This window comes from Polyodon spathula, chromosome 20 (genome assembly GCF_017654505.1).
Source record: "Polyodon spathula isolate WHYD16114869_AA chromosome 20, ASM1765450v1, whole genome shotgun sequence".
In the NCBI taxonomy this organism is placed as follows: Eukaryota; Metazoa; Chordata; class Actinopteri; order Acipenseriformes; family Polyodontidae; genus Polyodon; species Polyodon spathula.
Window position 1 is genome coordinate 30152332 of NC_054553.1, and position 13452 is coordinate 30165783.

The 13452-nt window shown below is 40.6% G+C and overlaps 1 protein-coding gene across 3 annotated transcripts in view; it reads right to left on the reverse strand.

Moving 5' to 3' along the window:
- Window positions 1–3737: 3737 nt before the first annotated feature.
- Window positions 3738–13452, reverse strand: part of cep112 (centrosomal protein 112) — a 107139-nt gene continuing 97424 nt past the window's right edge. Inside the window, exons 25-27 of one of the 3 annotated variants that reach the window (XM_041220059.1) lie at window positions 7624–7725; window positions 5848–5912; window positions 3738–4042 (exon numbers count right to left, since the gene is read on the reverse strand). In XM_041220059.1, coding sequence (XP_041075993.1) covers window positions 4039–4042; window positions 5848–5912; window positions 7624–7725 — 171 coding nt within the window. In that variant the 3' untranslated portion in view covers window positions 3738–4038. Of the gene's footprint in view, window positions 4043–5843; window positions 5913–7623; window positions 7726–13452 lie in introns of those variants that run through there. The other 2 variants (XM_041220061.1, XM_041220060.1) reach the window with 2 other exon arrangements.

The following is a 13452-nucleotide window of genomic DNA, read 5'->3' on the forward strand; positions in this document are numbered from 1 at the left end:
CAGGGGAAGAGACAGGGCCGTGCATGAAAAGCTGGCTGAAGTGTCTGCGAGTGCACTGGGGTCAGAAGCCTTTGAAACACCCCCTCTCCAGCCCAGGGGAACAGTGAAGGGGACACATCTATCAACCCACTCCTCCCTCCTTCCTATTGATATACCCCTGTAGCTATCTATCCACCCCCTGTCAATCTCTCCATCCATCCCTCCCTCCCTAGAACCTAAACTATATTTAAAGGTCAATATAGACAGATATATTAAAGGAATACAAATGAACTGACTGAATCAGGCCCTTTGTGAAAATATAATTGATCAGCCACCTGAAGATGTGAAATGAACAAAAAACTTTATTTTAAGGTCAACAGTAACCTCCTAAAAGGGGAACGATTCCAATGTCAGCCTTCAAATATAATGCGCATCCCTGTGAGCGCTCTATCTTGCACAGGGAATCGCGAATGAAAACTGGAATATGCAATTTTAGTAGTGTCTTTCATTGATTTAAACGAGGCTGAGGATTCCTCCACTGATCTTGTGTAGAGTTTCTAAGGTGTCTTTCTTTACAGAAATTCAGCATTATAATTAAAAAAGAAACCCATACAGGCACAACAGCACAGTTGTTTATAACGTGCTTGCCAGAGGGCGAGTTCAAATTGGACACATTACCTGAACTCGCTTCTCAATGCTAACAGGATTAGAGACAAGCAGAACTATCTGGCTGGTTCAATATCAGGATTCCAAATATCCAGTGGTGCAGCGAGGGAACCGGCATTTTTTGATTTGTCTGCAAAGAAAGCTGTTATCGCCCTCCTTCTCCTCTCGCCATTTCAGTGAAACTATGGAGCAAATTAATTATCCAGCAAAGCTATGCCCTGCCTCGCTACCACCCCCCTCCCTGAAAAAACAAAATGCTGTAAAATAAACTGAAAACAAAAAACCAAAACGACAACTTGCATTTAATGAAATCACTGAATGCAGTTTCTGATCATTTTACATTTGAAGCCAATTATGTTTGGAAAGAGTTGTTTGAAATGAGCACCTTGCCAACATTTGCAGTTTTGACTACATTTACACAAAAATCTGATATTTTACATGCCTTATGTCTTGCTCCATTAAAACAGAGCATTTAAAGTATATTGTGTCAGTAATCAACACTAAATTTACTAACAGACAGTTAGTATTGAAGTACAAGAGATGAAGACAAACTGTAAGTGAAGGCGCTATACGAGTGTGCACTCATTCTTCTGTGCCAGTCTCACGCAGGGGCTGTATTTCAGATATCGATTTCACACTTCGTGCAAACCTGATTGCTTCATTTCAGCTCATCAGCTCTCCATGCAAATTGGACTGGGTTTCAGAGTCAAAATTAAATTGAAATCAATTTGTAATTCATTCATTCTTTCTTTTTCAGTAAAAACAGTTTCCACTCTACAAACATGGCTGTGCTACCATAAAAAGAGGCGCCATAAAAGTGTAGGTGTTTTAAATATCAGGAGAGGAGTACGTTCCTAAAGTCAACCAGCAGGTGCTTGTTTAAAATGTAAACAAGTTGATCTGAGAGAAGTGATTATCCCTCTCCCGAACAGGAAAGGAAAACTCTATGCAACTTTATTTACATGAATTTCAACTGCTGTTCCAAACTCCCAAACCATTATTTATCAATATCAAAGCCTCAGCTCACACTGTGACAGTAAACACGGCATTACTTTGGTGTGCAATCCCAACCCAACAAACAAGAACAAAAAACAAATACAACCTATCAGTACTTACAATAAAGAGCAACAAAAAAGCAAACCAAGCTCCCCACACCAACCTGATCCCAATCGTACCTCTTCATAGAGGGCTGAGTATGCTGCGACAGACAGGAGGAGGCGATCTCTTAAACATATCTTCTTTGTCAAAGGAGTTACAGCTATAACCTCATAATAAATCACATGCATATTTTCAGGTTTTGCCTGGCTCTGCATTGTTTAAACCACCACATAGTGAGACTTGCTCCCCTAGTAGATGGACTTCCAGCTGTCGCCTGACGCCCTCTCACCCTCTGTGATTGAGTCATTAAAGTACAGCGTTCACACTTGAAACAAGAATCACCTTACATACAACACTAAAGACACCCCATGTAAGAACATTATGACTATGCGTTTTAAAGCACTAGTACATATAGTTATTTGTTTTGCAGAGTTCAGCCTCTGGTTTGTCAGTTGGACTAGTTTGTATGCATGAGAAATACTGGGGGAGTTGACTAGCTTTGCAAGAACCCTCCACGTATGTGTCTCAGAGAGGTCATTTATTTCTGTTCTGAACGTCATCATGTAACCTGCATCATCCAGTTCTCTATCTCAAGAGAATCTCAATGGAGACATGTGGCTAACTACTACGGCATCCAATCATTTTGCTCTGCATTTAAAAACCACTCATTACTCTTGCGAAGACACCTCATAACTCATAAAAGATTACAGGAGAAGCTTCTCATATTACTGATCCATGTAATTGCAATGGCTTAGACTACAGCAAGTGGGTCAGAAATAGCTCTTCCTTCCTTCGGTCGCTTTGGTGCAAGTTGTGTTTGGTATTATTGCTATTTATTATGCTTGTGAAAGGTGACCAAAAGCATATGCAAGCTTACCCACAACGCTCCATCAATGCACTGCAATCCTGACCTGGTTTGCCATTGGCATCTCCCAGACAAAACATGCCAAGTGCGCCAAAGGGCTTAATTAAATGGGCTGCCACCTGACTGAGACTAGCAGACATTTCAAACCTAGGTGCACCTGGGCTTCAGGTACGTAGGAAATGGGAAAGGATGTCAAACAACACGCCAGTGTGTATATATTAAATGTGTGAGAAAACCATTACAAGGAAACAGATCACTTATTTATAAAAAAAAAAGGAATAGGAACATGATGCAGATTCAAAATGTAAAGACGCTTTCTAATTCTTTTAAGGAGCATTTGTTTCTGCCTCTGTTATCAGTTCCCTCATGGTCGACCCTCTCCAAACTCCCATCAAGCCACATGCAAGCAACAGCATGGTCTCCAAACTCCCTCACAGGCTGACAAGCACCTCCGTCACAGCAGAGAGTGGCATTGGAATTAAACATCTTAATCAAAGCGAGCCCAGAACCAGAGCACAACAGAACCCAAAACCCTACTGCCGTCTGGCAAACTACAGCACTCGGGTAACACCACTGCCCCGATCGCTCTTTCAAAAACGAAAACAGCGAAGAACAAAAGAAAAAAGCAGACACAAAAGCAGCAAAATGGCAAAGCGCACCAACAAACCTAAAGTGCAGGACACAGCCCTTTCCCTCAAAATATGTTGGAGTGAGTTTGTACTTCTCTGTCCCATTTTGACAGGATGGTATAATTGTGCTACTTGGTTACTTTTCATGCGTTTGCTACACCCTCTCGACTGCTGTGAATGACACTCACCTGTCGTTCACGTAAGTGAGCAAAACATATATATATATAAAACACTGTTACACGGTTACATACTGTATGTTTAAAACCTTTTCCCAAAATTCCTTCATTGACCCTGTTCAACGAAAAACAAAATCACCATTGCATTATGAAAATGTGTTGTGATGTGAAAAAAAACACAAAATAACTGCTACATGCAACACCGTAAAATATTTTAATAAAATGTTACTAGTATTAAAAAAGCAATTTGCTGTATTACAATATATAGTCCAAATTATGATTTATTTTTTGTTAAAAACAGTTAATATCTGGTATACAATGTGTACAAAACTGCATTACACAAAATCCAAACTGGGTATTAAAAATGTAAGAATAAAATAAATACTTCAAAAAATAAAAATAATAATAAAAAAAAATAACATTTAATGACAGTAAAAAACACTCTTGGTGAGATATGGCTGTGAATTCATGAGCTTCACAGAAATAAATGTGATTGATAAAATTGAGAGAGATCTCACTGCCTCGTGCGAACTGCCCCATGTCTTCTTGTGCTCGAGGACAGAGATTCATTGCAGCTTTTGATGCGTAAACGTGCGCCCAGTAAAGGAGCAGTCTGTTTGAGAGGTTACCTGAAAGCAAGCAGAAGAAAAAAAAATGTACTGATTAGGAAAGAGAAAAGATCTTCAACTGGGAGCTGCAGCTTCAGGACTGTTTAATATTTCATTAAACTGGTTTCCACTTAACAAAACTTAGTCGTGTTATCAGTGCAGCCTGGATTTGAACCAGCCTGCTGAGCTTCAGTGCAGCCTGGACTCGAACCAGCCTGCTGAGCTTCAGTGCAGCCTGGACTCGAACCAGCCTGCTGAGCTTCAGTGCAGCCTGGACTCGAACCAGCCTGCTGAGCTTCAGTGCAGCCTGGACTCGAACCAGCCTGCTGAGCTTCAGTGCAGCCTGGACTCGAACCAGCCTGCTGAGCTTCAGTGCAGCCTGCTGAGCTGCCTAGTGGCCTGTCTTACTCCTGTGTGCCAAATGCGGTGAAGCTTCAAAGTGGAAATAACACTACTGTTAAAGAGCAGTTTGAGCCATTCCTGTTTTTATTAAGAGCCTAATAGGTTCACATGAGATTCTTAAGTTCACCCAGTTGGGCTCCTAGTAAAGCCTGGCAATGATCTCAATGCTATGCAATGGGAGTCCCATCTCCCTCCATGTTAAAGATCATTTTGTTAGCGTGTCCTCCCTGTGTTATTTTGCATACCATGCTTCTACTGCATGACTTTAAGAAGCAACAGATTTGAAATCAGGCCAGGCTTGATTTTCTTCCAGACAGAACCCACAGGCTCGATCAGGTCAAGCTCTGTGATCCAGCATGCTTTCAGGGGTGATTCAGGGGTTTATTGCTGCTTGTTACACAAACGTGGTTCTTCGTCCCACAGGTTCAACAGTTCATATCATCACTTGAACTACTGTATAATGGGATTCATTTCCAAAGCTTGTTTTTGATGTGCTGTGATTAGCCACTGCTAAAAATTTTCCTTCACCGTCATTAGGAAGTTTCATCATAAAAGCCACAATTAAACTCAATTACAAGTCAATTGGTGGAAAACTCTGGATCATTGGCCAAAAAAAGGGTTTTTAAATCCTGGAAACCTGCCTGAGCCCTCTTCTACAGAAGCTGGGAGTAACATTCCTGTAACCGCAAAGAAAGAAACACAAGGTACTACTGTCAGCCCAAGGAAGAATACAAAAATCCAACTTTTAGTGCGTATCTTCATTGAATTATTACTGCAATAACCCTCTCCGCGTTAGGAGTCACAGTTACAGATTTGTATTGAAAGTACTGAGCAGTCCAAATCTGATGAAATATCTGCTCATGCCCACTGGGTTGGACCTAATTATTGCTTGATGATTAGCTGGAGTACCTGACTGTTTGTTGAATCACAAAAGGGATGAGATAAAAGCAGCAAGACCACAAAGACACACCTGCCAGACCTACAATTACTCACAACGTGACCCTGTTTACTCCTTTACAAATTATCATCAAAACCAATTAAATAATCTACAAATTATCATCAAAACCAATTAAATAAGTTAAAAACACCCACTTGTCTTAGGAAACCGCACAATGAATTCTTTCCCTGAATACCTCAAGGGAGGTAGTTTGTACGAACATTAATCCTAAGACAAAGAAACAGCGTGCATGCGTGTGTGTGTGAGCTGCTTTTACGACCTACTGAATACCTGTCTGTATCTACAGGTGCTCTCGCTGTGTAGAACAGGATAAACTGGAGGTCTGCGACAAACATTATTCTGCACAGCCCAACAGAAGTATTAAAGGCGGTTTCCTGCTCTTAAGTGGTTAGCCAGTTCCTGCACTGTTCTCTTTAACAGGGGTGTTTGTTTAGCGGTGTCAGGCTGTAGGTAAGCAAAGGTTTACCTCCTGCTCCGATAGGAATCCAGCTCCTCCTGCAGCACAGAGGCTCTCTTCTGAAGAAAGCTCACCTGAAACAAAGATAAACAACATCAATCACTCAGTCAATAATCACTCAGCTGAAGCACTGACTGGCTGAGAATGAGGTGTGCTCTTTGAAGAGTCAAGCCACCTCACTGCAATTTCACCAGCACAGTACGCTATGACATGCAAAGTCAGAGAAGGCTAAACAAATAATTAAATAGCATCAGCCCAAAGCAAACAGAATACTCTATTTCTATCCTTATGCAGCACGTAGGGTGCTTGCAAACAGGATTTTGTAATCTGAAAGTAGACCCTGAAGGCAGACAAAAATTTCAGGCGAAAAAAAAAGAAAAAAAAAAAAACAGGTTAAGACAGAGAAACGGCTTGTCAAAAATGTAAAAATGTTAACCTTGTTTCCATGGTCTTTACTGAAGGTGTATTACCGTAGCAAAAGAAAAGACATGATGCTATGAAAACATGCTGCATTCTTCCTGTACAGTTCCACCTTGCCCTGCCTCTAGGGCGCTCTTCAGCATGTTTTCATTGCATGATTTCTTTACCCTTCCTGCCCTGTGTTGTTTTTCTAGACACCATTACCAGGGCAAGACCTCTTATTTTTGCCAGCCCTGGTAGAAAACGTGTGTAAAATGGGCGAGGTGGCCTCATGGCAACCTGGCAGTAGGTGTGCCAGCTTTGACAAGTGTGTCCGACACCTTGCAGGACGAAGAGACCATTATGAGATTATGAGTGTGGTTATGCTTTATGACTGCTAACTGAATTGAAACACATTAAAGCTGACAATACAATGGGAATGCTTTAGTTCTATGCAAATTTGAAATGTAACTGATGTCATCTGAATGAATACATATGTGCTGTTCTAACAGATATGTATACAATATTAACATATTGTATTGTGTGAAGCTCTTTAAAGGTCCACTTCTGAACAACGCTTTTGATTTTAGCCATTTGTTTAAAAATCTCTTTTACGGTGCTTAACAGTTATCGGAGAATCCAACACAACAGCTGCTAGATAGACACACGTTTGCATTCGGATACTTAAAAATATATAAGCATTGCATACATATAAATAGAAATATGCTAAACTACAAAAAGCCTTTAAATGCAAATACATTAAAATTTGCTCTTGAGCATTTTTTTTTTTTACATGTAAAGAATTATGTAAGTGACCTTTATAGGCCAGTTTGAGTCTTTGAAAGTGCACTTAAGTAATGTTCACAAAGTCCTAGACTACTTTAGAGACAAAAAAGCTATTGTTTGGTTTAAATATTTAACATAAATTCTCAACCACACTCACTTGCATGCAGAACAAGGATCACTGTAACTAATAACTAATTTTAGTGAATCCTTGAAGTCTGTATTAATGAGGTTCCACTGTATAATTGTCTACAAAACTGATCAAATGGTAGGAAAACTTCAAAGCAGAACAGCAAAATCAAGCCCAAGTCTATCAAGCGAGCTTGAACTGTTCATGGTGACACGAGAGTGGAAAACGAGGACGAATTGTCCTATTTAAGTTCTAAAAAAATTCTCCCTGGAACAGTCGCAAAAAGTTTCGTGCAAACTGAAAATCATTTGCGTACTGTGACAAGAAGAAATGCTTTTCCTCAGCCTGTTTTGTAATGCTTTCAAACACAAACACAGTCGGACGACTTTTCAGGCAACTGGGGGTTCTTTTGACTGAGGAGAACAAAAGAAATATCACATTACTGCGAATCTGAATTCAACGTTTTGAAGTACCTGAGATTTCAAAGAGGTAATTGTGTCCTCGAGTTCCTGTCTCAAAGCGGCCGGCATCAGCCCCTTTATTTTCAGCTCACACTCCTGTCGAATATGGGTTATCTGCAAGGAAAAAGGACACAAACTTTTCAGGAAATATTCGGTTGGCACTTGGCTCTGCTTTCGGAAGTAAAAATAGCTTCTCGTAATAAAGCAATTGTAACGGAGAAGCCGATCTTATCTTCACGTGAGGACATGCAGAAACTGGTTGATTAAAAAAAAACAAAAAAACCACTTCAGCTCCACAATAATCACAGGATAAGTTCACATAATTATTTAATATTTGCCATGGACAGCTTTTAAAATGCTATCAGTATCCCCTGAATAGACAGCTGAATTGTCATTTGTACAGGAGTATTTCATGTTCTTTGATAAGATTAAAAAACCATGGCTACATTATTGTGCCAGTCAGCTGATTATATGTTAATAATTACAGAAGTGTTCCTTTAATTCCATTCTATCAGCTTCAGAATTTTTGTCTGTGTATTTTTTCTTTCCTTTTGCTTAAGATGTTCATAAAAAAAGAAGAAGATTATTGCTTTCCTTAAATCATTTTCCTGTTATGGATTTAAGTGATTGTTCTTGGTTTCTGCAATTAATCTTTCTGGTGACAACAAGAGAAGTGGGAAGTACATCAAAGGAAAATATTATAAATGATCTGAACACACTGCACAGTTTTTGTCCAAGTACAGTGTGCTGTAGTAGATTAGGACTTAGCCAGTTTGCCAATTTTTATTAATCAAAAGTGTCAGGTCACTAAAATGTCTTCATCAAAGGAATCTCCAAATCAGCAGGTCACAAACAGGTTACTGATAATGAGGGTGCCTTTAGCTCTGTACTACCCAACATACACTTCTATACCATTTAGTGAAGCACCTCAAGGCACTATACTGCACAGCAGCTGCTTTACAATAACAGCGCTGGACTGCTGCGAAAACATTCTTGCAGTAAAACAAAAGGAAGCAGACAACGCAATCACTCAGACGCACACATATCAAAACTGAGCAGCAAATACACAAATGCAAAAACGCTCCCAGTTAAAAGATTGTGGGCTACATTCTCTAAGCTATTTACTCCATAACGTCATGAGTATGATATTGTCCCAAAGTAATAACACCCCCCCCCCCCCCCCCCCCCCCCCCCCCCCCCCCCCAAGCCAGAAATAAACGAAGAATTTTAAATTGTGTCCACGCACCCAACCACCCCCTCACCGGACATAAACAAGCTAATGAAGATCTGGAGTAAATAGCTTTGAGAATCCAACCCAATGTGCTCTACAGACTTGCAAACATACAGACCGCTTCTCAAATCACTGAAAAGGGGATTCCCTCAGTCAGGAGTCAGGACTAAAAATGGGCCTTAACTGAAGACCAAACACAGCTGCATTTACAGTACTACAAACAGCAGGCAAATTACCTTCACAAGTAGTTACTAAATCTGACTACCGTCTTACAAAGAACCACAATGCACTGCCATTGTATCACAGAGCCCGAAGGAGGGTCACAGCTGTCTGGAAGTAGCTTATGAAGCCTTATGAAATTCCTTCCCCATCACTTTCCTTTCCTTGCCTGTGATTTGTGGCACGGCCACTTTGTTCCATTCCTCTGCGCTGCATTCGGAATGTCCGAGAGGGAAGCCTCTTGAGAAGGAGCAAGTCCCAGCTGCGATGAGTTCTACAAGCCCTGCTCTTTCCCTAAGGATCTAGCCACACTGGTGATAAAGATCCAGTCATTGAAAGTGAATTACAGGCAAGTTGCGTACCAGAGCAAACAGGGTGCAAGTTTAGAGGGTCACATTGTAAAACAGGTGCTCTGTTTCAGTGCTAGCACACTGTTTCAGAGGGGCTGGATTAAGCAAAACTGAAAAGAGTGTTATCTGGTCTGGAATGCTGCAACACATAAGTGCTTTGATTGGCTAAAATAAAAAGACTGTTAGCCCTGGACCAACAGAATTGTAATCAGTCCCACTTGCTTCTCGGATCCAGTGGACCAGTTCAGAATTGTAATCAGTCCCACCTGTTTCTCTCACTCTAGTGCACCAGTTCAGAAAAGGCGTATATAAGAAATAACGATTGATTGATCGAGATATATATATATATCGAGAAACTCATCTACAGTGCTTATTCACTTGGTCAGGACCTTCTGTAGATAAGCTATGAGCATATATATGACAATATGAACACACCTGTCTGTCTGACTTCATTATATGTTTACATGTCCATGCACTATTATTCAAATGTCTGATCTGGAACAATTGTCAGCTACACTCTCAGATTTCTCAAATGTCTGATCTGGAACAATTGTCAGCTATTTTTCTCAAAGAACCATTTTAAGAACCAAAAAAAAAAAAAAACGTCTTGACTCGAGCGCCAGCATTTTTGTGGCAAACAGGTTTCATAATATACTTGACTTGGGATGCGTTCAATAGTATTGAAAACATTTGATTTGTCAAAGGATATACTAAAACAGCAGCATCAGAGCTTGGGTCATTATATTCCTCTACAACAAATGATCAGTGATTCACAGATGCACACATTTACAAAGAGCTGGTTCCATCGACTTTACTTACAGCGCTTGGATCAGGAACAGCAGTTTTCTGACAAAGATCTAAACTCCAGCATCTCAGAAACACTGTCTTCACATTTTAAAAGTGATAAACGTGTCATCTAAATATAGCCTTTTAAATTTCACTGAGATTAAACTCTTCCTCAAGCGAGTGGCATCTGCTGAGGTTTCTGACAGCTGCCAGCACAAAGAAGACGTCTCGCAGTGCTGTGAAGGTTTAGATTAACGATGTCACTTCATCAGCATCTTCATGCGTGCTAATAAAAGCTCTGTAGCCAGTGAAAGCTCTCCAAACTGCTCCTGGTACATTCAAACTCGGGAGCTTTTGTGAAGTTTCCAGATCTCAGTAAAGTGCAAAAACCTAACAATTATTCATAAACTCTGAATTGGCAGTTCCACATCATAAAGGAAAACAATGCATCAGATAAAACATGAATTTAGAAGCTTAGAACCACTTTTGAAAGCAAATACTGTATTTATTGTCTTACCTTACATAATAATCTGCTAGCTTCTCAGCAACAAATACTAAACACACATTGGGATTTGTGAAACCTGAAACATTTCTTTACATTGAGTTAAATGGCCACTTCCATAAGGAATCATGTGTCAGGGTGGGGCCCCTTTGCAATACCACAAGCTAGCATTCTCAAGGTCAAACAACAACCTCTTGAAGAATAGTACACATTCCTCCAGCTGGAGGCCTTGAACTGCTGATGGAAAAGTGCTTTGGAGTCTTACACAAGCTACCTGTGTGTGTGTGTGTGTGTGTGTGTGTGTGTGAGTGAGTGTAAATCTCTTCTAATTATGGCTTGCGCTAAGGTGCAATATCTAAACACCATTTTCTCCGTTCTAACTAATCCCTCCGTGGTCTATCTGATCTCCTTTCTAACTAATCCCTCCGTGGTCTATCTGATCTCCTTTCTAACTAATCCCCCCGTGGTCTATCTGATCTCCTTTCTAACTAATCCCCCCGTGGTCTATCTGATCTCCTTTCTAACTTCGCTTCTACTTCCTGGAAGAAACCTTTTTGACAAAACCACTCTGCATTCCAGGTTTATTTCTACTTGTATGGGCTCAGCCCATGCAACCCCCACTGACACAGTGTGTACGTGTTCTCCCAGACACGGCACCAGCCGGGTCACACCTCCAACCAGGATGTCACCAGCTTTTTGGAGTTTTGTTTTTGAGTGGTTCTAACTTTGGAAAGTGCAAACCTTCGTGGAGCTCTCCTTTACTTCTCGGTGGAGGTGTTGCTGGTGCGAAGGGAGTCTGGGAGAGTGCCTTGCCCTGTCTGTCAGCACGCCAGGTGCAGTGCTGACAGCAGGCACAATGCAAGGCTGCCCCGTGCTGCCCTGTCAATGTGACCGCAGACAGGGCCTGGAGAGCTCGTCCTTTACGAGAGAGAGAGGAGAGAGAGAGACAGAAACCTGCCCAAACTGAAGACACCGAAATGCTGTAGTAACTCTTAATTCTTTTTTTTCAAACTTCTTCCCTGTTTAGTTCTAAACAGGTTTTCTTAATCGTGTCATTCCCACTGCCTCAGCAATGCAGGATGGGGTAGCACATGTTAAAAGGGATACTTTTTATAATCTTTTTTTCCTGACTAATAATATCCTGTTGTGTGCCTTGTGTACGTTCTCTATTGTTAAAACCGTCTTAGCTAGTTTTTTTTAATCATTATTCTCCATACAATCAGCCCTGAGGAGTCTTTTCAGAAGCAACTGTTGTTGGAACAGTTGATAAGCAAGGCAAACAAATGAGTTAAGCAGAAACCGCAATATGCACATTCTAAGAAAGGGCTGGACAGATATTAGTCAGGATCTAATATTCATCCTTACTACCATTTTCAGACTGCAATTCACTCAAGCATGAGATCCGGACTGACTCAATTAGTACTTTAAGGAACAATTCCCTCCAGTTGTCTTTTCCATGTATAATGTATACACAGAGCACTGAGATGCAGGAACTCTCTTTCAGGGATGCCCTGTATGCTTCCCTACGCCTGTGGAAGTTAAAAGAAAACCCAGCTGAGTTTAAAAAAGCTGCAAAGGAAGAAAAAAAAAACCAAAGAAATTAAAAAAAAAAGAAAAACAGGCCAACGTTTTCAAGAATAAAATAAAGAAAAACATTTCAAAGTGTGGCCCATTCTAAGGAAGGCTTTGATGAGAGGAGGATGCGCCGTGCCTCTCTGCGTGCAGCAGGGGGTGCTCCTGGAGATGAGTGCGCTCGATGATCTTAAGCCTGTGTTGCAGCGAGGCGACACAGTGGACCAGATTTTATTTTTCTATTGGGCTTTTCAGGCATAGTAATAATGATCAGTAAAGAAGTGGTTAGCATATTGCTTGACCTATTTTTATTTCCACATTTCTAGTTATGTTCCTGTAACAGTACATTTCTGAATCACAGCTGCCCAAAAGATACTTTGCAGAGCCTGCAGTTTCACATAAGGTTGGAAAGCTTTGCATGGATGACCACTAAAGTGTGTGTAATATAAACAGTTTGCATTACATAAAAATAGTGTGTGTTACACACACACACACACATATACACACACACACACACACACATATACACACATATATACACACACACACATATACACACACACACACACATATACACACACATACACACACACACACACACACATATACACACACACACACATATATACACACACACACACACACACACACACACATATACACACACACACACATATATACACACACACACACACACACATACACACACACATACACACACACACATATATACACACACACACACATATACACACACACACACACACACACACACACACACACACACACACACACACACACACACACACACACACACACACACACACACATATATACACACACACACATACACACACACATATACACACACATATATACACACACACACACATATATATACACACACACACACACACATACATATACACACACACACATATACACACACACATATATACACACACACATACACACATATAACACACACACACACACACACACACACACACACATATATACACACACACACACACATATATACACACACACACACACACATATACAGTGTGTGTTATCTATACAGTGTGTGTAATATATAAAGTGTGCGTTATCTATACAGTGTGCGTTATATATCTTAAATCTTGACCAGACAATTTGCAGATCATCTTTGACTCATAGTT